The 21,050-nt window shown below is 33.7% G+C and overlaps 1 protein-coding gene and 1 long non-coding RNA gene across 3 annotated transcripts; one reads left to right on the forward strand and one right to left on the reverse strand.

Annotated features, from left to right (window-relative positions):
* Positions 1-534: 534 nt before the first annotated feature.
* LOC111417833 (SET domain-containing protein SmydA-8-like) lies at positions 535-12,167 on the forward strand. Of its 2 annotated transcripts, XM_071195892.1 has the most exons (4): positions 535-660; positions 722-903; positions 10,893-11,900; positions 11,952-12,167. In XM_071195892.1, the coding sequence occupies exons 1-4, from the start codon at positions 626-628 to the stop codon at positions 12,125-12,127; spliced, it is 1,401 nt and encodes a 466-aa protein (XP_071051993.1). In that variant the 5' UTR covers positions 535-625; the 3' UTR covers positions 12,128-12,167. The 2 variants fall into 2 exon arrangements, with proteins under 2 accessions (XP_071051993.1, XP_022905994.2); XM_023050226.2 differs by having other exon boundaries at positions 10,893-12,167.
* Positions 899-1,609, reverse strand: LOC111417834 (uncharacterized). Its single transcript, XR_002706730.2, has 2 exons — positions 1,289-1,609; positions 899-1,234 (listed from the first exon to the last, which is right to left on the reverse strand). It is a non-coding gene; the product is annotated as an uncharacterized lncRNA (long non-coding RNA).
* Positions 12,168-21,050: the final 8,883 nt, after the last annotated feature.

Here is a 21,050-nt window from a genome sequence, read left to right on the forward strand (position 1 = left end):
CGATTTTTTAAATTTCTTTCAATTTTGACATTTACCCCAAATTTTGGAGTAATCAATTTTAGACCGTTTCAGATTTTTTTCATAATCAACTTATTGATTACAACGCACCCTCTTAAAATAGAGATTTTAATCTTTAATTTGAGACACAAATCATTTCTTTATCTCCATTAATAAAGTCGGAGCGATTTTTTAAATTTCTTTCATTTTTTACATTTACCCCAAATTTTGGAGTAATCAATTTGAGACAGATTCAGATTTTTTTCATAATCAACTAATTGATTACAACGCACCCTCTTAAAATAGAGATTTTAATCTTTAATTTGAGACACAAATCATTTCTGTATCTTCATAAATAAAGTCGGAGCGATTTTTTTAATTTCTTTCATTTTTGACATTTACCCCAAATTTTGGAGTAATCAATTTTAGACCGTTTCAGATTATTTTCATGATCACAATAAGAGAGATATAAGTATAGTTAATCTATAATTGTAACCAACCTCTAAGAACTAAAACTCCCCACTCAAACATTTAGGTATTTTAAGAAAGTCTAAAATTAAATCTTCGACTATCTAATTTACACTTCGAGCAAAATCATCTCAAAACCTTAAAAAATCGATTATTTAGAATGTACCATATCGAAAGTAATGATATTTATGGTCGGTAAGTTAGTAATTTTCGCTTTTTATAAATTTAGCAAATTCAACACTAATTTTGCGGTTAGTTTTTTAGTTGCATCGAGAGATTTGAAAGCCGGTGAAGTAATTTTGGAAGAGAACCCAATAATTATAGGTTCAGAAATCGAAGGAAAACATATTTGCTTTAAATGTGCGACAATTTTAGAACGAAATTTATTGGTTTGTAAGAAATGCGGTGCTGCTACAATTTGTTCCCATGAATGTGAAGGTAAAAAAACATTTTATTCGCTTATTTATTATTATTTAATACATTTTTATTACTACATAAATTGATTAAGGGCAAACCGCGTTTCCTATTCGCCCGGGAAATGCTAAATCTTTACTTGCATGAACGCGACAAATCGATTTATATCTTCTTTTCGATGAATCTAAAGATGCAAATTGATTGTAATTGTTTCCATATCCGTATCCACTTGGATAATTTCTCCCGAAAGAGCGTCGATTTCCATAAAATAACTCGTAAACTCCGATTGCGGAGGTATTTAATGTAGCGATGAGAAGAAATACGACAAAAATTAATGAGTATTTCATTTTTACGCCTACAGAAATTAATTTTAATTTAATTAAATAATAAAATTAAATTTAACCCTTACTTTTGGAGTCAAAAATTCCTTAAAAACACAAATTTCTGGAAACTTTAAAATCACCACAACTTCATCTGAATAATAAATAGTATTTGATTCGCTCGTGGTTTTATATCTCGCCTCTGGATAACCGTGACGTCACAAAACATTTTATCTCACCGCGAAAGAACAACGAGGAAGAATAAATAAATTATTAAGAAGAAACTAAAAAAGAACAAAAGTTGGCCTTGAATTTATATACGGTGAATAATATTTTGTTATTTCCCTTTGAGACGTTGATGAAATATATTTAAATACATAAATACAATCATATACTCATCATTTAAATCATTTACATTTTAAATGTCAAAATTATAACATTATTTTTAATTTTGACGCTTTATTTCCGACAAATTTAATTAAAATTTTTGAATCTAACCTACAATTTTCTTTTATTTTTGACATTTAAACGTCAAAATTACCTTAGTTCGCGAATTTGACATTTTGATTTTTATTATTTTTTGAACTTCAACCTATGTAACCTCTTAGCTCAACTCAACGACCTTCTTCTTATCGAATTGGAACGATTTCTATTAATAATATTACGAGAAGTTAAATATTTTTGTAATCATAACAGGATTTTTTTTAAAATAAGATTAATTTAATTTCCCTGTGAATAGTATGTTGGTTATCACTTCACGACATTTCAGGCCATCTCAAAGAATGTTATTTTTATCGATAAATCTTTCGTATAATATTTTATACGAATTTTTAAAACTTAATCTGCGAAAATTGCAAATTCGATTTTTCAAAACGGCTTGTTGCATTAAAAAGAGGATACTTTAATTAATAATTGGTGATATTTCCACAAGGATCCTTCAAGAAATTAATTTTATACCGAATTTTGAAATTTATCGATGAAAATTGCAACATCGAAAATTTTATCAAAACTTCAAATATTGTTTTCTCAAAAACTAAAAGTTATTTTTCAAAACGGGTTAGTTCATTGGAAAGAGGACACTTTTATTAACACTTTGGGAAATTTTCATACTAATATTCCAAAAACAGGATTTTATACGAATTTTTAAAACTTAATCGGCGAAAATTGTAAAATTCGAGAAAATTGTCGATCATTTCAAAAATTTATTTCTCAAAAACTGAAAGTGATTTTTCAAAACGGCTTGTTGCATTAAAAAGAGGATATCTTAATTAATAATTGGTGATATTTCCACAAGGATCCTTCAAGAAATTCATTTTATACCGAATCTTAAAAGCTATCGATGAAAATTGCAACATCGAAAATTTGATCAAAACTTCAAATATTGTTTTCTCAAAAATTAAAAGTTATTTTTCAAAACGTGTTGGTTCATTGGAAAGAGGACACTCTTATTAACGCTTTTGGAAATTTTCGTACTCATATTCAAAAAAATGGATTTTGTAAGAATTTTTAAAACTTAATCGGCGTAAATTGCAAAATTCGAAAAAATTGTCGATCATTTCAAAAATTTATTTCTCAAAAACTGAAAGTGATTTTTCAAAATGGTTATTTGCATTAAAAAGAGGATGCTTTAATTAATAACTGGTGATATTTCCACCAGGATCCTTCAAAAAATTAATTTTATACCGAATTTTGCAAGTTATCGATGAAATTTGCTACATCGAAAATTTTATCAAAACTTCAAATATTGTTTTCTCAAAAACTAAAAGTTATTTTTAAAAACGGGTTGGTTCATTGGAAAGAGGACACTTTTATTAACACTTTAGGAAATTTTCATACTCATATTCCAAAAAATGGATTTTATACGAATTTTTAAAACTTAATCGGCGAAAATTGTAAAATTCGAAAAAATTGTCGATCATTTCAAAAATTTATTTCTCAAAAACTGAAAGTGATTTTTCAAAATGGTTATTTGCATTAAAAAGAGGATGCTTTAATTAATAACTGGTGATATTTCCACCAGGATCCTTCAAAAAATTAATTTTATACCGAATTTTGCAAGTTATCGATGAAATTTGCTACATCGAAAATTTTATCAAAACTTCAAATATTGTTTTCTCAAAAACTAAAAGTTATTTTCAAAACGTGTCGGTTCATTGGAAAGAGGACACTCTTATTAACACTTCGGGAAATTTTCATACTCATATTCCAAAAAATGGATTTTGTACAAATTTTTAAAACTTAATCAACAAAAATTGTAAAATTCGAAAAAACTATCGATCATTTCAAAAATTTTTTTCTCAAAAACTACAAGTGATTTTTCAAAACGACTTATTGCATTAAAAAGAGGATACCTTAATTAATAATTGGTGATATTTCCACAAGGATCCTTCAAGAAATTAATTTTATAGCGAATTTTGAAACTTATCGATGAAAATTGCAACATCGAAAATTTTATCAAAACTTCAAATATTGTTTTCTCAAAAACTAAAAGTTATTTTTTAAAACGTGTTGGTTCATTAGAAAGAGGACACTCTTATTAACACTTTGGAAAATTTTCAAACTCATATTCCAAAAACTGGATTTTATACGAATTTTTAAAATTTAATTGGCGAAAATTGCAAAATTCGAGAAAATTTTCGATCATTTCAAAAATTTATTTCTCAAAAACTAAAAACGATTTTTCAAAACGACTTGTTGCATTCAAAACGGGTTGGTTCATTGGAAAGAGGACACTCTTATTAACATTTTGGTAAATTTTCATACTCATATTCCAAGAACTGGATTTTATACGAATTTTTAAAACTTAATCGGCGAAAATTTCAAAATTCGAGAAAATTGTCGATCATTTCAAAAATTTATTTCTCAAAAACTAAAAGCGATTTTTCAAAACGGCTTGTTGCATTAAAAAGACGATACTTTAATTAATAATTGGTTATATTTCCACAAGGATCTTTCAAGAAATTAATTTTATAGCGAATTTAAAAGTTATCGATGAAAATTGCAACATTTAAAATTTGATCAAAACTTCAAACATTGTTTTCTCAAAAACTAAAAGTTATTTTTCAAAACGGGTTAGTTCATGGGAAAGAGGACACTTTTATTAACACTTTGGGAAATTTTCATACTCGTATTCCAAGAAATGGTTTTATACGAATTTTTAAAACTTAATCGGCGAAAATTGCAAAATTCGAAAAAATTATCGATCATTTCAAAAATTTATTTCTCAAAACTAAAAGTGATTTTTCAAAACGGCTTTTTGCGTTAAAAAGAGGATACTTTAATTAATAATTGGTGATATTTCGACAAGGTTCCTTCAAAAAATTAATTTTATACCGAATTTTGTATGTTATCGATGAAAATTACAACATCGAAAATTTTATCAAAACTTCAAATATTGTTTTCTCAAAAACTAAAAGTTATTTTTCAAAACGTGTCGGTTCATTGGAAAGAGGACACTTTTATTAACACTTTGGGAAATTTTCAAACTCATATTTCAAGAAATGGATTTTATAAGAATTTTTAAAACTTAATCGGCGAAAATTGCAAAATTCGAGAAAATTGTCGATCATTTCAAAAATTTATTTCTCAAAAACTAAAAGCGACTTTTCAAAACGACTTGTTGCATTAAAAAGAGGATACTTTAATTAATAATTGGTGATATTTCCACAAGGATCCTTCAAGAAATTAATTTTATGGCGAATTTTGAAACTTATCGATGAAAATTGCAACATCGAAAATTTGATCAAAACTTCAAATATTGTTTTCTCAAAAATTAAAAGTTATTTTTAAAAACGTGTTAGTTCATTGGAAAGAGGACACTCTTATTAACACTTTGGGAAATTTTCAAACTCATATTCCAAAAACTGGATTTTATACGAATTTTTAACACTTAATTGGCGAAAATTGCAAAATTCGAGAAAATTTTCGATCATTTCAAAAATTTATTTCTCAAAAACTAAAAACGATTTTTCAAAACAACTTGTTACATTAAAAAGAGGATCCTTTAATTAATAATTGGTGATATTTCCACAAGGATCCTTCATGAAATTAATTTTATGGCGAATTTTGAAACTTATCGATGAAAATTGCAACATCGAAAATTTGATCAAAACTTCAAATATTGTTTTCTCAAAAACTAAAAGTTATTTTTAAAAACGTGTTGGTTCATTGAAAAGAGGACACTCTTATTAACACTTTGAGAAATTTACATACTCATATTCCAAGAAATGGATTTTGTACGAATTTTTTAAACTTAATCGGCGAAAATTACAAAATTCGAAACAATTGTCGTTCATTTCAAAAATTTATTTGTCAAAAACTAAATGCGATTTTTCAAAACGGCTTGTTGCATTAAAAAGGGGATACTTTAATTAATAATTGGTGATATTTCCATAAGGATGCTTCAAGAAATTAATTTTATAGCGAATTTTGCAAGTTATCAATGAAAATTGCAACATCGAAAATTTTATCAAAACTTCAAATATTGTTTTCTCAAAAACTAAAAGCGATTTTTCAAAACGACTTGTTGCATTAAAAATAGGATACTTTAATTAATAATCGAAAGTGGTAACAGCGACAGTTCTGTTAGTAATGAATGTGATGATGAATTATGAAGAGAAGAAAACTAGATGAAACTGCAACAATTGGCATTTTCGTACAATTGTTCAGTGGGAATTTAATTTCCAAGAATTACTTTATGGGATTATTGGGAGGGGTTGAAACGAGGCTAACGGGTTTGGGAGGCTATGGGGGAGATGGGGGAGAGGAGATAGCAGAAGAGGAGATGGAAACAGTGCTTAGGGGATTGAAGAAGGGAAAGGCGCCAGGGGAAGATGCGATCCAGAACGAGGCATGGTTGGAAGCATCAAGGGTGGTGAGAGTGAAGTTGTTAGAGGGGATGAATAGCGTATGGAGAGGGGGTGGGATTCCGGAGGGATGGAAAGTGGGGGTAATTTGCCCAGTATATAAAAAGGGTATTAAGGGAAGGGTAGAGAGCCACAGGGGAATTAACCTACTAGACTCGGCATACAAGGTATACACGAAGATACTGCTGGGAAGACTGGAGGAGGAGATGGAGTTGGGGGGAATTTTGCCGGATAGGCAGGCAGGCTTTCGGAAGGGAAGGGGAGCAATCGACAACGTGTACGTATTGAAGCATCTGGCAAATAGTGAGCTGGATAAGAAGGGAGGGAAATTGTACGCCCTGTTTATAGATTTGAAGGCGGCTTTTGATAAGGTGAATAGGGGAAAGTTGTGGGAGGAGGGGGATCACGGAGCACCTAATTGCGAGAGTGAAGGAAATATACATGGAGACTATGGCTGGGATAAAAGTGGGAGATAAGCTGAGCGACGTGTTCTGGACGACGAAGAGACTGAGGCAGGGATGTCCGCTGAGCCCAAGTCTGTTTGCACTGTATACGGCGGACCTGGAGGATAGATTGGGGAAGGGGCAAATGGGAGGGTTGGTGGTGGGAGGTAAAAAGGTGCATATGTTAGCATACGCGGATGACATCGTGGTCATGGCGAGAGAAGCGGCGGAGATGAAGGATATGATAAAGACATTGGAAAGATATTTTAGGGGGAAGGGGCTGGAAGTGAATGTGGGGAAGACAAGGATGATGAAGTTATGTAACGGTACGTTCACACACATACTGTTTACAGGACCGTTTTTTGCGGATCCGATTTTATTTCTGCGAAGACGTATATATTTAAATGGGAGCGTTCAAATACATGACAGTATACCGGATCCAGTAAAAAATACTGATCCGTCAAAATGTGTCGTTCCGTTTTGCCAACAAAAACTGGATGTCGAAACAGTAAAAATACGAATCGGTGCTCGATATATTGGCGCCTTCACCTTTTTTTTTGTGTAGTGAAAGACGATAGTACCAAAATAACACAAGAACATCCATTCTACGTGACTTTCGGTCGAATAATGATCGACCTCCCAATAGTGTGTGAATATAAATAATAGTCTGATCCTGTAAATACGGAACCGTTGTATTGTGTGTGAACATCACATCCAGTAGTGACGGATCGGAGAAAGAACGATCCTGTAATATCGGGCCGCTGTGTGAACGTACCGTAAGGGTGGAAGAAAAAGAACAGAAAACTGGAGATGGGAGGGAAAAGAGATCGAGGAGGTTAGGGAGTATACTTACTTGGGGTATGTGTTTAGGGAGGACAACAGGGAGGGGTCGAATGTGATAGCTATGGCAAAAAAGGCGAATAAGGTGATGGGACAAGTATGGGGTTGGGGGAAGAGTCTTTGGAAGGAATGTGGCAGGAACATGTGATGATGTATGGGGCAGAGGTATGGGGATGGAGGGAGCAGGGAATGCTGGAGGACGTGCAAGCTAGATACTGGAGATGGGTGCTTGGGGTGGCGAGAGAAACACCGGGGTATATAATGAGGGAAGAGGTAAAGGTGGATAAGGTCAGAGTGGAGGCGGGCAGGAGGGCAGTGAAATATGAAGAAAGAATAGAAGGGAGGCCAAATGGCGGGATCTTGGGGAGTGTTGGAGGGAAAGATCAGATATGAGGAGAGGAGAGGGGTCGAGGGTCGAAGGATAAGGTGCAGAATGGGGAAGGAAGAGAACTGCTGCAGTGGGTGGAGAAGAACGGATGGGAGATACTGAACGGCAATAAGGAGGAGGGAGAAGAAGGGGAGTACACATATACAGGGGCAAGGGGGGCGTCGGTAATTGATTACGTGGTGGTGGACCAAGAGATGTGGGATAGGGTGGAAAGCTTCAGGGTGGGAGAATCAGTTGAATCGGATCACCAACCGCTGGAATTGGTACTAAGGGGCGCGTGGGGTAGAGGGAGTTTGAATCGGGAAAGAAAAAGTATAAGGGCTGACTGGTCGGAAAGAGGGATAGAACACTTTAGGGAAAAGTTAGAGGGGTGGCGACGGAGAGTGGAGATGTCTAGGGGGGTGGACGAGCTGGTGCGGGTGGTGGGGGAAGCGATATTGAAGAAAGAGTACGTACGAGGGGGCAGTGCAAAGCTAGGCAGGAACGAATGGTGGGATGGTGAGTGCATGGGGGCGAAGAGAGAGGCGAGAAGGAAGTTGAGACAGAATATAGGGAAGCATTAAGGGGATATAAAGAGATATACAAAAGAAAAAAGAAAAAATTGAGGGATAGGGAGGCGGAAAAGATTAGAGGGGTGAGACAAGAGGGTGAAGTTTGGAAATATATAAACAAAATAAGGAAAGTACGAGAGGAAATAACCAGTGAAATACAAATGACGGAGTGGAGAGATTACTTCAAGGGTCTGCTGGAGGGGGAAGAGGAGAGGCGGGTAGGGGAGGTAGATACAGGGGGACGGAGAGGAGAGGAGATGGCCGGGGAACAAATGGAGGCGGCATTGGGGGGACTAAAGAGGGGGAAGGCTCCAGGGGAGGACGGTGTCCAGAATGAGGCATGGCTGGAGGCAACGGGAGAAGTGAGGGGAAAGTTGTTGGAAGCGCTGAACAAAGTTTGGGAAGGGGAAGGGTTTCCGATTGGATGGAGGACGGCGATAATAAGCCCCTTGTACAAGAAGGGAGTGAAGGGAGTAGTGGAAAGTTATAGGGGAATTAGCTTAATGGACTCGGCGTACAAGATATATGCGAAGGTGCTGCTGCAGAGGTTGGAGGAAGAGATGGAAGAGAAAGGGATCTTACCGGACGGACAGGCAGGATTTAGAAAGGGAAGGGGCGCGATAGATAACGTGTACATATTGAAGCACTTGGTGGATAAAGAGCTGGAAGGGAAGGGAGGGAAGCTTTACGCCCTATTCATAGATCTAAAGGCAGCGTTTGATAAGGTGAATAGAGGGAAGTTATGGGAGGAGATGAGGAGGAGAGGGATTACTGGTGGGACAATAAACAGGGTGAGGGAGATATACGCAGAGACGATAGCTAGGGTAAAGGTGGGTGACGAGTTAACGGATAGGTTCTGGACAACGAGGGGTTTGAAGCAGGGATGTCCACTCAGTCCCGCTCTGTTTGCCTTGTATACCGCAGACATGGAAGACAGATTGACCGGTGGGCAGATGGGAGGTGTGGTTGTAGGGAGGAGGAAGGTGCATTCACTGGCTTACGCGGACGATTTGGTGGTAGTGGCGAGAGAGGCGAAGGAGATGAAGGCGATGATGCGGAGTTTGGAGAGTTATTTTAGGGGGAAGGCTCTGGAGGTGAATGTAGGAAAGACAAAGGTTATGAAGTTCTGTAAAGGGGGTAGAAGGAAGAGCGAAGACTGGAGGTGGGAAGGGAAGGAGATAGAGGAGGTGAGGGAGTACACATATTTGGGGTACAGCTTTAGAGAGGACAACAAGGAAGGCGCGCGTGTGAGGGCAATGGCAAAGAAGGCGAATAAGGTGATGGGGCAGGTCTGGGGGTGGGGAGAGAGATTATTTGGAAGGGATATGGGAAAAAGGAAGATGATATTCGAGTGCTTGATTAGAAGTGTTATGATGTACGGGGCGGAGCTTTGGGGGTGGAAAGAGCAAGGGCTGTTGGAAGGCGTACAGGCTAGGTATTGGAGATGGGTTTTGGGGTTGGCAAAAGAGACGCCGGAGTACATAGTCAGAGAAGAGGTGAAGGTTGACAAGTTAAGAGTGGAGGCGGGTAAAAGGGCGGTACGTTTTGAGGAGAGGGTTGAAGGGAGGTCTCAATGTAAAATTTTGGGGGAGTGCTGGAAAGAGATTAAGGCAGGGAAAGGGGGTTACGGGCAACGAGGGAGGGAGGAATATTTCAGAAGGGTGGGGTACTCAGTGAAAGCGGTAGATGATAGAAGGAGGGAAGGGATTGAGATGTGGAAAGAGCTGGAGAGCAGGGATAGAGATGTACAGAGGCAAGAAAGAAGGGGGCAGATAAGGGAGAGCAGGTACAACCCTAAGTACGAGGAAATAATAACGGAGGGATTGCCGAAGTACCTGTCGGTGGAGGGGGATGAGGAGGGGAAGAGGATGGTGGCAAGATTCAGATGCGGCAATGAGGAGAGAGCGAATAGGTATTGGATGAGAGATGAGGAGAGGGGTTGTAGGCTATGTGGGGGGGAGTGGGAGTCGTTGGAGCACCTATTGAGGGAGTGTGACGAGCTAAGAGAGGAGGTGATCGGCTGGAAGCAGGTGCTGGGGGAGGGGGCAGAGGGAAGAGAATGGATGAGGGAGGTGGTGGCGACAAGGCAGCGTAGGGAGATGCGGGGAGGAGATGGGGAGGGGTAGGATAGGAAATAAAATGTATTGTATTGTAATGTGATATATGTAATTGTAGTATTGCTAAAAATTTAATTGTTTGTGGAATGTATTGCTGATTTGGTAGCAATAAACTTAATTAATAATATAGATTAGAATATATTAAAGGGAAAATTGTTGATATTAAAAAACAATAAAATGCTTATTATATTATAGTATATTAAGACAATTCATCTTAATTTTTCATGTATTATCTACTCTAGAAGTCTGTCAGCGGTTTTTTGAATCACCCTGTATATATGAAAATTAATTTTTGAAACGTTTTTTACTCCTCCTAATATTATGATGATATTCTCCTAATTTGACATCAAATTGACTTTTGATACTTATACTCACTTTTGATAATCTTCACAAGATTTCATTCTTTATCAAATTGACGTTTAACAATATGATAATGGAACCTTAATCAATTAAACATGTATATTAATATCGTATTTCTTTGTTGTTTAGGTATTTTCCATCCTGAAGACGAATGCGAGTCATTAAAAAACTTTAAAATAAAAACCGTAGACTTCTTAAACGTTCCACAAATCATAACAGTTTTACGATGTTTACTATTAAAATCATACAAAAGCGAAATCTTCAACGAACTAATGATGTTGGAAAGTCACGAAAACGACAGAAAAGGAACCCCAATTTGGAATTTTTACAACGAATCGATCGTTAAAATCATTTTAAATAAATTTCAAACCAATTCCAACCTAAACGGCGACATAATCCAAAAAATTTGCGCTATATTTGACGTGAATTGTTTCGAATTAAGGGCGCCAAATTTAAAATTTTCGTCAAATTGTTTTCAACAAACGAGTTATTTACGCGGATTATACATAAAATCATCGTTAATGACGCACGATTGTGTGGGAAATACGCATTTATCGATAGATAACGCGTTCAAAATGACGATTCGAGCGAGTTTACCGATTCAAAAAGGTGAAAAAATTTATTTTAATTACGGAAATTGTTTAAAACCAACTCACGAACGGCTTTTAAGGTTAGAATCGGGGAAATACTTTCGTTGTAAATGTAAACGGTGTTCGGATCCGACCGAATTAAACACGAATTTCTCTTCGGTTAAATGTTTAAAATGTAAAATCGGGTTAATAGTTCCATTAAATCCGCTAAATGACGTTTTTAATGACATTTGGAAATGTCAAAATTGTCAAAATGAAGTAAGAGGTGAAATGATTAAAACAATTTTTAATGTTTGTGAAGAAAAAATTGAGGAATTTAGGAATGAAATTAATTTCGATAAATTTAACAAAGGTGAAAAATTATTAAAACACTTTTTAACGTCGCTTTCAGAAAATAATTTTTTAATCATCGAATTAAAACAATTATTGGTTTCTTTGATCGATGAGAATCAACACGATTTGATGTTTAAAAAAATTGATTTTATCGAAAACGTTTTGGAAGTTACAAAAGTTTTCGAGCTGGGTATTTCGAGATTACAAGCTTTGGGTTTGTATCAACTGCAAAAGGAAAAATTAAATTTATCCCGTAAATTACTAGGTCTTGGGAAATTAAACAATCATTTAAAACATTTGTTAGACGTCGAAGAGGTTTTAGTGAAATCTTTAGGAATTTTAGTTTTTGAACCGAAAAATAGTCCCGAAGGTGAACTGTTTAAAACCGCTGTTGTTGAATTAAAAGAATTAAGAAAAGAAATTCAAAAATTAAAGATATAATAAAGTCATTATTATGTTGAATAAAAGTCATCATTACATAGTTTTAGTATTTTTTTTACCTTTCCTGCCACATATCCATTATAATACTAATAAATTCTGTTCTTTGCCTTAGGGAGTACTCTCTTGTGGATGATGATGTTTCACAACGAGTTCTATGGAATCTCTCTAAAATATCATTGCTCTGAAGTAGTATAGTAATGAGAGTTCCCGACCGGAAGTTAATCCCGAAAATCAACAATTTTGAAAAATGGTAACACTTGAGTTCAATATTTTTATGGATCTATTCTTTATGGTCCATTACTAAGGTTTTATGTATAAAAAGTATTTCCCCATCGCTTTTAGTTTTTGAGTTATGATTGAGTTAAATTTATAAAATCAACAATTTTGATGTTTAATCGATTTAGAGCTTATAAATAAAAAATGGTAATAATTGGGTTCAATCTTGTTATGGATTTAGTCTTTATGGCCCATTACTAAGGTTTTATGTATAAAAAATATTTAACCAACGCTTTTAGTTTTTGAGTTATAATTGAGTTAATTTTCGAAAATCAACAATTTGGATGTTTAATCGATTTAGAGCTTATAAATAAAAAATGGTAATAATTGGGTTCAATCTTGTTATGGATTTAGTCTTTATGGTCCATTACTAAGGTTCTATGTATAAAAAGTATTTCCCCATCGCTTTTAGTTTTTGAGTTATGATTGAGTTAATTTTCGAAAATCAACAATTTTGATGCTTAATCGATTTAGAGCTTATAAATAAAAAATGGTAATAATTGGGTTCAATCTTGTTATGGATCTAATCTTTATGGCCCATTACTAAGGTTTTATGTATAAAAACTATTTCCCCATCGCTTTTAGTTTATGATTTATGATTGAGTTAATTTTTGAAAATCAACAATTTTCATGTTTAATCGATTTAGAGCTTATAAATAAAAAATGGTAATAATTGGGTTCAATCTTGTTATGGATTTAGTCTTTATGGCCCATTACTAAGGTTTTATGTATAAAAAATATTTAACCAACGCTTTTAGTTTTTGAGTTATAATTGAGTTAATTTTCGAAAATCAACAATTTGGATGTTTAATCAATTTAGAGCTTATAAATAAAAAATAGTAATAATTGGGTTAAATCATTTTATGGATCTAGTCTTTATGGTCCATTATTAAGAATTTATGTATAAAAAGTATTTCCCCATCGCATTTAGTTTTTGAGTTATGATGGAGTTAACTTTCGAAAATCAACAATTTTGATGTTTAATCGATTTAGAGCTTATAAATAAAAAATAGTAATAATTGGGTTCAATCTTGTTATGGATTTAAACTTTATAGCCCATTACTAAGGTTTTATGTATAAAAAATAATTCTCCATCGCATTTAATTTTTGAGTTATGATGGAGTTAATTTTCGAAAATCAACAATCTTGATGTTCAATCGATTTAGAGCTTATAAATAAAAAATGGTAATAATTGGGTTCAATCTCTTTAGGGATCCAGTCTTTATGGTCCATTATTAAGGATTTATGAATAAAAAATAATTCTAAATCGCATTTAGTTTTTGAGTTATGATGGAGTTTACTTTCGAAAATCAACAATTTTGATGTTTAATCGATTTAGAGCTTATAAATAAAAAATGGTAATAATTGGGTTAAATCTTTTTATGGATCTAGTCTTTATGGTCCATTATTAAGGATTTATGTATAAAAAATAATTCTCCATCGCATTTAATTTTTGAGTTATGATGGAGTTAATTTTCAAAAATCAACAATCTTGATGTTCAATCGATTTAGAGCTTATAAATAAAAAATGGTAATAATTGGGTTCAATCTCTTTAGCGATCCAGTCTTTATGGTCCATTATTAAGGATTTATGTATAAAAAATAATTCTAAATCGCATTTAGTTTTTGAGTTATGATTGAATTAATTTTCGAAAATCAACAATTTTGATGTTTAATCGATTTAGACCTTATAAATAAAAAATAGTAATAACTGGGTTCAATCTTGTTATGGATTTAGTCTTTATGGCCCATTACTAAGGTTTTATGTATAAAAAGGATTTCCCCATCGCTTTTAGTTTATGATTTATGATTGAGTTAATTTTCGAAAATCAACAATTTTGATGTTTAATCGATTTAGAGCTTATAAATAAAAAATGGTAATAATTGGGTTCAATCATTTTATGGATCTAGTCTTTATGGTACATTATTAAGGATTTATGTATAAAAAATAATTCTCCATCGCATTAAGTTTTTGAGTTATGATGGAGTTAATTTTCGAAAATCAACAATCTTGATATTTAATCGATTTAGAGCTTATAAATAAAAAATAGTAATAATTGGGTTCAATCTTGTTATGGATCTAGTCTTTATGGCCCATTACTAAGGTTTTATGTATAAAAAATAATTCTCCATTGCATTTAGTTTTTGAGTTATGATGGAGTTAATTTTCAAAAATCAACAATTTGATGTTTAATCGATTTAGAGCTTATAAATAAAAAATGGTAATAATTGGGTTCAATCTTTTTATGGATCTAGTCTTTATGGTCCATTATTAAGGATTTATGTATAAAAAATAATTCTCCATCGCATTTAATTTTTGAGTTATGATGGAGTTAATTTTCGAAAATCAACAATCTTGATGTTCAATCGATTTAGAGCTTATAAATAAAAAATGGTAATAGTTGGGTTCAATCTCTTTAGGGATCCAGTCTTTATGGTCCATTATTAAGGATTTATGTATAAAAAATAATTCTAAATCGCATTTAGTTTTTGAGTTATGATGGAGTTTACTTTCGAAAATCAACAATTTTGATGTTTAATCGATTTAGAGCTTATAAATAAAAAATGGTAATAATTGGGTTCAATCTTGTTACGGATTTAGTCTTTATGGTCCATTACTAAGGTTTTATGTATAAAAAGTATTTCCCCATCACTTTTAGTTTTTGGGTTATGATTGAGTTAATTTTCGAAAATCAACAATTTTGATGTTTAATCGATTTAGAGCTTCTAAATAAAAAATGGTAATAATTGGGTTGAATCTTTTTATGGATCTAGTCTTTATGGTCCATTACTAAGGTTTTATGTATGAAAATATTTCCCCATCGCTTTTAGTTTTTGAGTTATGATTGAGTTAATTTTCGAAAATCAACAATTTTGATGTTTAATCGATTTAGAGCTTATAAATAAAAAATAGTAATAATTGGGTTCAATCTTGTTATGGATTTAGCCTTTATGGTCCATTACTAAGGTTTTATGTATAAAAAGTATTTCCCCATCGCTTTTAGTTTTTGAGTTATGATGAGTTAATTTTCGAAAATCAACAATTTTGATGTTTAATCGATTTAGAGGTTATATATAAAAAATGATAATAATTGGGTTCAATCTTGTTATGGATCTAGTCTTTATGGCCCATTACTAAGGTTTTATGTATAAAAAATAATTCTCCATCGCATTTAGTTTTTGAGTTATGATGGAGTTAATTTTCAAAAATCAACAATTTGATGTTTAATCGATTTAGAACTTATAAATAAAAAATTGTAATAATTGGGTTCAATCTTGCTATGGATCTAATCTTTATGGCCCATTACTAAGGTTTTATGTATAAAAAGTATTTCCCCATCGCTTTTAGTTTTTGAGTTATAATTGAGTTAATTTTCGAAAATCAACAATTTTGATGTTTAATCGATTTAGAGCTTATAAATAAAAAATAGTAATAATTGGGTTCAATCTTGTTATGGATTTAGCCTTTATGGCCCATTACTAAGGTTTTATGTATAAAAAGTATTTCCCCATCGCTTTTAGTTTTTGAGTTATAATTGCGTTAATTTTCGAAAATAAACAATACCCTGACCGGAAGAGATCTACTCAGTTTCTGGGAAAATCAAAAAGTGATTTGAGGCTTCTTACCCACTTCTTGACCGGACACTGCAGGTTACGTAAGCACATGTTTTACATGAAGCTGGCGAATACACCCCTCTGTAGAGGGTGTGAAATGGAACCTCGCTGTCCCAACCTCGCGTACTTAAGGGAATCCATTTTCGGAGTACCATGGCTCCAAATTTCGGATATAAGTAACATAGCTTTCTGTTCTATATTAACGTTCATGAAAAGATTGGGCTGGTTTTCTGCCCCTTGAATGCACAGTAAATTGTGGGGACGTACAAAGGTTCCGATGGGGCCTACGTGCTGTGAAGAAACTCACCCCCACGTGAAACTACATAGATACAACACCACCAGCAGCTGCTCTTTATTAGCGATCTTTTCGATATACCTCTAGTATAACCACCTATTGAAAACATTTCTCGATTCGCTAAATAGGCAATATCTATCTCATATCTTATTAAAAATGCAGTGTGTTTGCGGATATATCTTTTACAGGAAAAGCTTCGGATCAGCGTGTAAAGCGTTCTATCACTGTCAGAATGTAAGAGTACCCTAATGAAGGTGAAAGAGGGTCAATGAGATCTATGTGAACGTGTTCAAACTTTTCAGAACTGTAAATTTTTGTAGTGGTGATCTTGACAACGAAGGCAAGATATCTAAAAAGATATATGTCCTTGTGCATTCGCGGCCAAAATTAGCATGTTTTGAGTGAATGTTGAGTCGCACGAATACCTGGCTGAGAAATGTTGTGAACATACCTAAAAATCTTTGTAGTTTTTTAAGAGTATTTGGTCTTGGGAAATCATTGATCACTTTAATTCTACTTAATGAAGGAGGAATTCCTTCCGATGAAACGTTGGGACCAAGAAAGTCAATTGGTTGTACGCCAAAAACGTATTTTGAGGTTTTGATGTTTATGCCGAAATTGTCCAACCTTTCGAAAAGCTGTTGTAGCCTCTAGTAACTTCATTAATAAAGCGCTGGAAAGTTTGTGCCGCATTTCTGAGGCCAAAAGGCATTTTAGTGAACTCAGAGACAACAAAAATAATTGTTGTATAAATGATAAAATCCATAAAATAAACAAAGCACCAGAGACATCTGTGAATCAAAATCCAAAGAAAAGTATAACAGAAACCTGTAATCTGAATCCTATGAATAGGAATGAACAAATATACAGTGTGTTAATTAATTATCGTACCCGACGTCATCATTGCAAGTATACAACCAATACGTCACTAGAGATTAGACATGTTATAAACTAGTATTTTTGTGGAACAGGTATGTTCTTGTTCCTAAAAAGTAATAGTTCCAAATACCTGTTACAACTGTTCCTCTGTTCCAACCGTTATACAACTGTATATAGATTATATCGTCGGTATACAAGAGAAAGTAAGTCCACAGATAGTGGTTTTGAGTTATTAGTATTCTAATTTTTGCTTCTTATTATAAAATCAATTATTTTACGTGAGATTAGTTTATAATGATTTTTATAAATAATATAGTTTTTAGAATATGTATTTTAAATTAAAAAAGTCTATAATTAATTTAAGCAAATACTAAACCAGTAACTCATTTCAACTGCATAGGTTTGTAATGGTTTCTATGAACAATGCAGATTCTAGAATATGTATTTAAACTTAAAAAAGACTATAATTAAACAAGTAGTAATAACTAGTTTCAACTTCATATGTCTTCATCACTATATTCATTGTGTGAGGGTTCTGGACACTTGTCTTTCAAGGAATTGTCACTCGGTATGTCAAAGTACCAACCATGGTATTCGATCGGAATTATCCCCTTACTTAAAACGATCTATTCGGGGTGAACGGTCAAATAAGCACAGGAACAACTTTTTACAATTTGCTAATATATTTCGATTGTGGAATTACAACCTTCATCAGAGCGAATTACATTTGCTGTTAAAGAGAAAAAAATTTTCTTAAAATGGTAGAAGTTTTACAAAATAAGTTGAAAAACTTACTTGTTTATGAAGTGGATAAACCAAAAACATTATTGAACACATTACACAGATATTATTACGTTTAATTAAATTAAAACTTGGAATTAAAAGTTAAAATCATTGAGACGAACGAGATACACGTTAAAATTTTACTTTCGTTTTTTCTTTTTTTTGATTCTGAAATTCTAGTTTTATTTGAACAAAACTGGAACAATACGCCCATTATTGACTTGAGTGCTTTCAAGTCAATAATGTCACGGTAAGTCATTTGCTCTACAATGTAGGCACCAGAAGTTTTATTTTTGCCTCTCTTGGATCTTGCTAGTGTCATAATTGTCTTCCAATCATTAAGACAAAATACAGGAATGTATTTTTTTGCACTTTCAATGCATCGAATCGGCCTCCATGTGCGAGTGACCTTTTTCTAAAAAGTTGTGAGTAATAATCTCTATAGGTAACTGGTTGACTACAAACAACAAAAGAGACGCAATGTATTTATTTCGGTTTTGGCCGCCACAAAGAGTGACACTTCTTTGACAGTATCAGGTAAAGTTTTAAACCACTTCAATAAAGCTGTACCTATTTCACAACTTCCTCGTTGGCCATCAACTTCGGACCAAAGGTAACAATATCCCTTATTTGGTGGAGCTGCTTCATAAATTGCTAAATTGTATGCACATAGCTTTCGACTGTAGTAAAGAGGTGATACATCGGAGCATGGAATTTGCAGGACACTCTGTAAGTCAAAACTTACTGATACAAAAGTTTTGTCATGAATTGTTTATCTAAATCTTTTGCTCTATTAGCATCATCCCTTCGCTTTATGTGAGAAAGAAATTCTTCTGATTTTTCAATAGATTTAGCTTCTTTAACACACAGCAAACATTGATCTTTCTTTGGTTTGAAGAAAGATAAGTTATACTGCGTATAAAACACCCTCCTATATGTTATTGGAGAAACAAAATCCTTTTGATTGCTGATCTGTAAATCTTTGTACAATTCATACATTTTAAGAATGGATAAGGTAGAGTCAAGATACTTCCGTGTATCTTAATCCACGTCTACAATAGTGTGATTCCATCACAGGAAATGATTTTATATGTCTCTTCACCTCATTCAAAATGACAGGTTTAGTCTTATTTCCTGGGAAACTTTATCCTCGTCGATCTTGAATTGAATGATTTATTCCATTTGTGTCTATGTTCATTATAGCAGAATCAACCGGTCCATGACTTATCGACAAGGTTTTTAAGTAAAAATTTTTACAAACTCTTTTCTTTTCTCCGTTTTTAACAAATGTATCAATTTTAGAGACATTTTTTGCAGGTCTACTAGAGTCCCTCGTTCGTTTTCTTCGGCATTCAGAAGTTGCAACGGTATTAATTATAAAGTCCTTTTGTCTGTCATAGGATAGACTGTGATACTGTTTACAGCTATCTTGTCGACGATCTGCAGGAAATACTTCTGTACATTAGTAGCGGCAATTGTCACAATTTACATTTCTACGGGACTTTGCAGGCATTTGTTTGCCTTTAGTATAAAGGTGGGATTTCCTAAGCGCGTCTGCCGCAAGCGTCCTACGCGTGCGTCCGACGCTTAATCACCGATGCAACCTAGTCAAACGTAGTAGATTTCCTATGAGTGCGAATTAACGCAATGCGGTGCACCTGACGCGTGCGTCAAGTAGACGTCTGCTTCGAAAGTAGTCTATATGCGCGTTTGACAGCCGCATTCGAAATGGGTTCAAAGTTTCATTTTTCTTCCGAAGAAGATGAAAAATTGATAGAATGTGTATCAAATTATGTTGTTTTGTACGACAGCGGCCAAGCGGATTATAAAAATCAATATATTCGAGACAATATTTGGAAACAAATATCAGAAAATGTGCAAAGAAAAAGCAAGTTATTTTATAATTTATATATATTTATTTTATAAAAGTAAGGTAACTTTTGAATTATCGAGCGTTGCCTGATTTTTTGGATAGGGTTTCATCATGTGTGGGGCAAGACGAAAAGCTTCATCACCCACTATAACGTGTGGTAAGACCACGTCTGATCCTGGCAATGCTTTTTCATCAGGGATGTTGAATGTTCCAGAACGAATATGGTTACCCATAGGTGACTTTTCAAAAATACTGCTATCCCCTTCTTTGCCGTAAGAGCCAACATTTATAGCAGTAAAGTTGTAATTCGAATCAACGATAGCCAGCAATACTATTGAAAAATAATTCTTATAGTTAAAGAATAAGGATCCACTGTTCTTTGGGCACAATATTCTTATGTGTTTGCCGTCAATCGCCCCTATGCAGTTTGGAAAATTCCATTTCCCATAAAAATCTTTGGCAATTTTTTCGAAATCAGAACATGTTGGTTGTTTCAGATATAAAGGAACCAATTTGTTGCGTAATTCTTCAATTACTTCTTTCACAATAATACTAATATAGCCATATGAAATTCGAAATGTAAATGCTAACGACCTGAATGTTTCACCGGTAGCAAGAAATCTAAAAAACAAAAAAATTGTTTTAGCTGCTGATTGTAAAAACAGATGGCGCAACATTAGGGACACCTATATGAAGGTGAAACGCAATCAACCAGGAACAGGCTCTGCTGCACAGCCAAAATGTAAATGGCCCTTATTTACACAGCTTACTTTTCTAGATAACGTTTCATATAAACGAAGGTAAAATAATTTTTATTTTGAAATATTCAACTATTCAAAACAAACCCCTATAGAACTCAAATTCTTTTATTAGCACTCAGAGTAACATCAGAAGAAAATGTACTTCAGGAAGATGTTATGATTGAAGATTCAAGAAACGTATTGGACGATTTGCAAACATCTGCACCGGAACAATTAAAAGAGGAAGACAATAATTCTCTTAGCAAAACCGCAAAAAGAAAATCATCAATTCCTCTCGGTTTTGTTACTAAAAAGAAAAAAGATAACAACACAAGAATATTAGAAATATTGGAGAAAAGAGCTAATGAGCGGGAAAAATTAGTGGAAAAGTTAAGCACCTCTAAAAGAAGTGATGATGAAGATCCGACATTATCATTTTTCAGAAGTATGGCGTTAACGGTG

Source organism: Onthophagus taurus, chromosome 5 (genome assembly GCF_036711975.1).
Source record: "Onthophagus taurus isolate NC chromosome 5, IU_Otau_3.0, whole genome shotgun sequence".
NCBI lineage: Eukaryota > Metazoa > Arthropoda > Insecta > Coleoptera > Scarabaeidae > Onthophagus > Onthophagus taurus.

Excerpts from the sequence above, each read along its gene's own strand:
- LOC111417833 (XM_023050226.2), top strand. The coding sequence starts at position 626 with ATGTACCATATCGAAAGTAATGATATTTATGGTCG. Across the intron at positions 661-721 it reads AGTAATGATATTTATGGTCG|TTTTTTAGTTGCATCGAGAG; the intron begins GTAAGTTAGTAA and ends TTTTGCGGTTAG. Across the intron at positions 904-10,892 it reads TTGTTCCCATGAATGTGAAG|GTATTTTCCATCCTGAAGAC; the intron begins GTAAAAAAACAT and ends TTTGTTGTTTAG.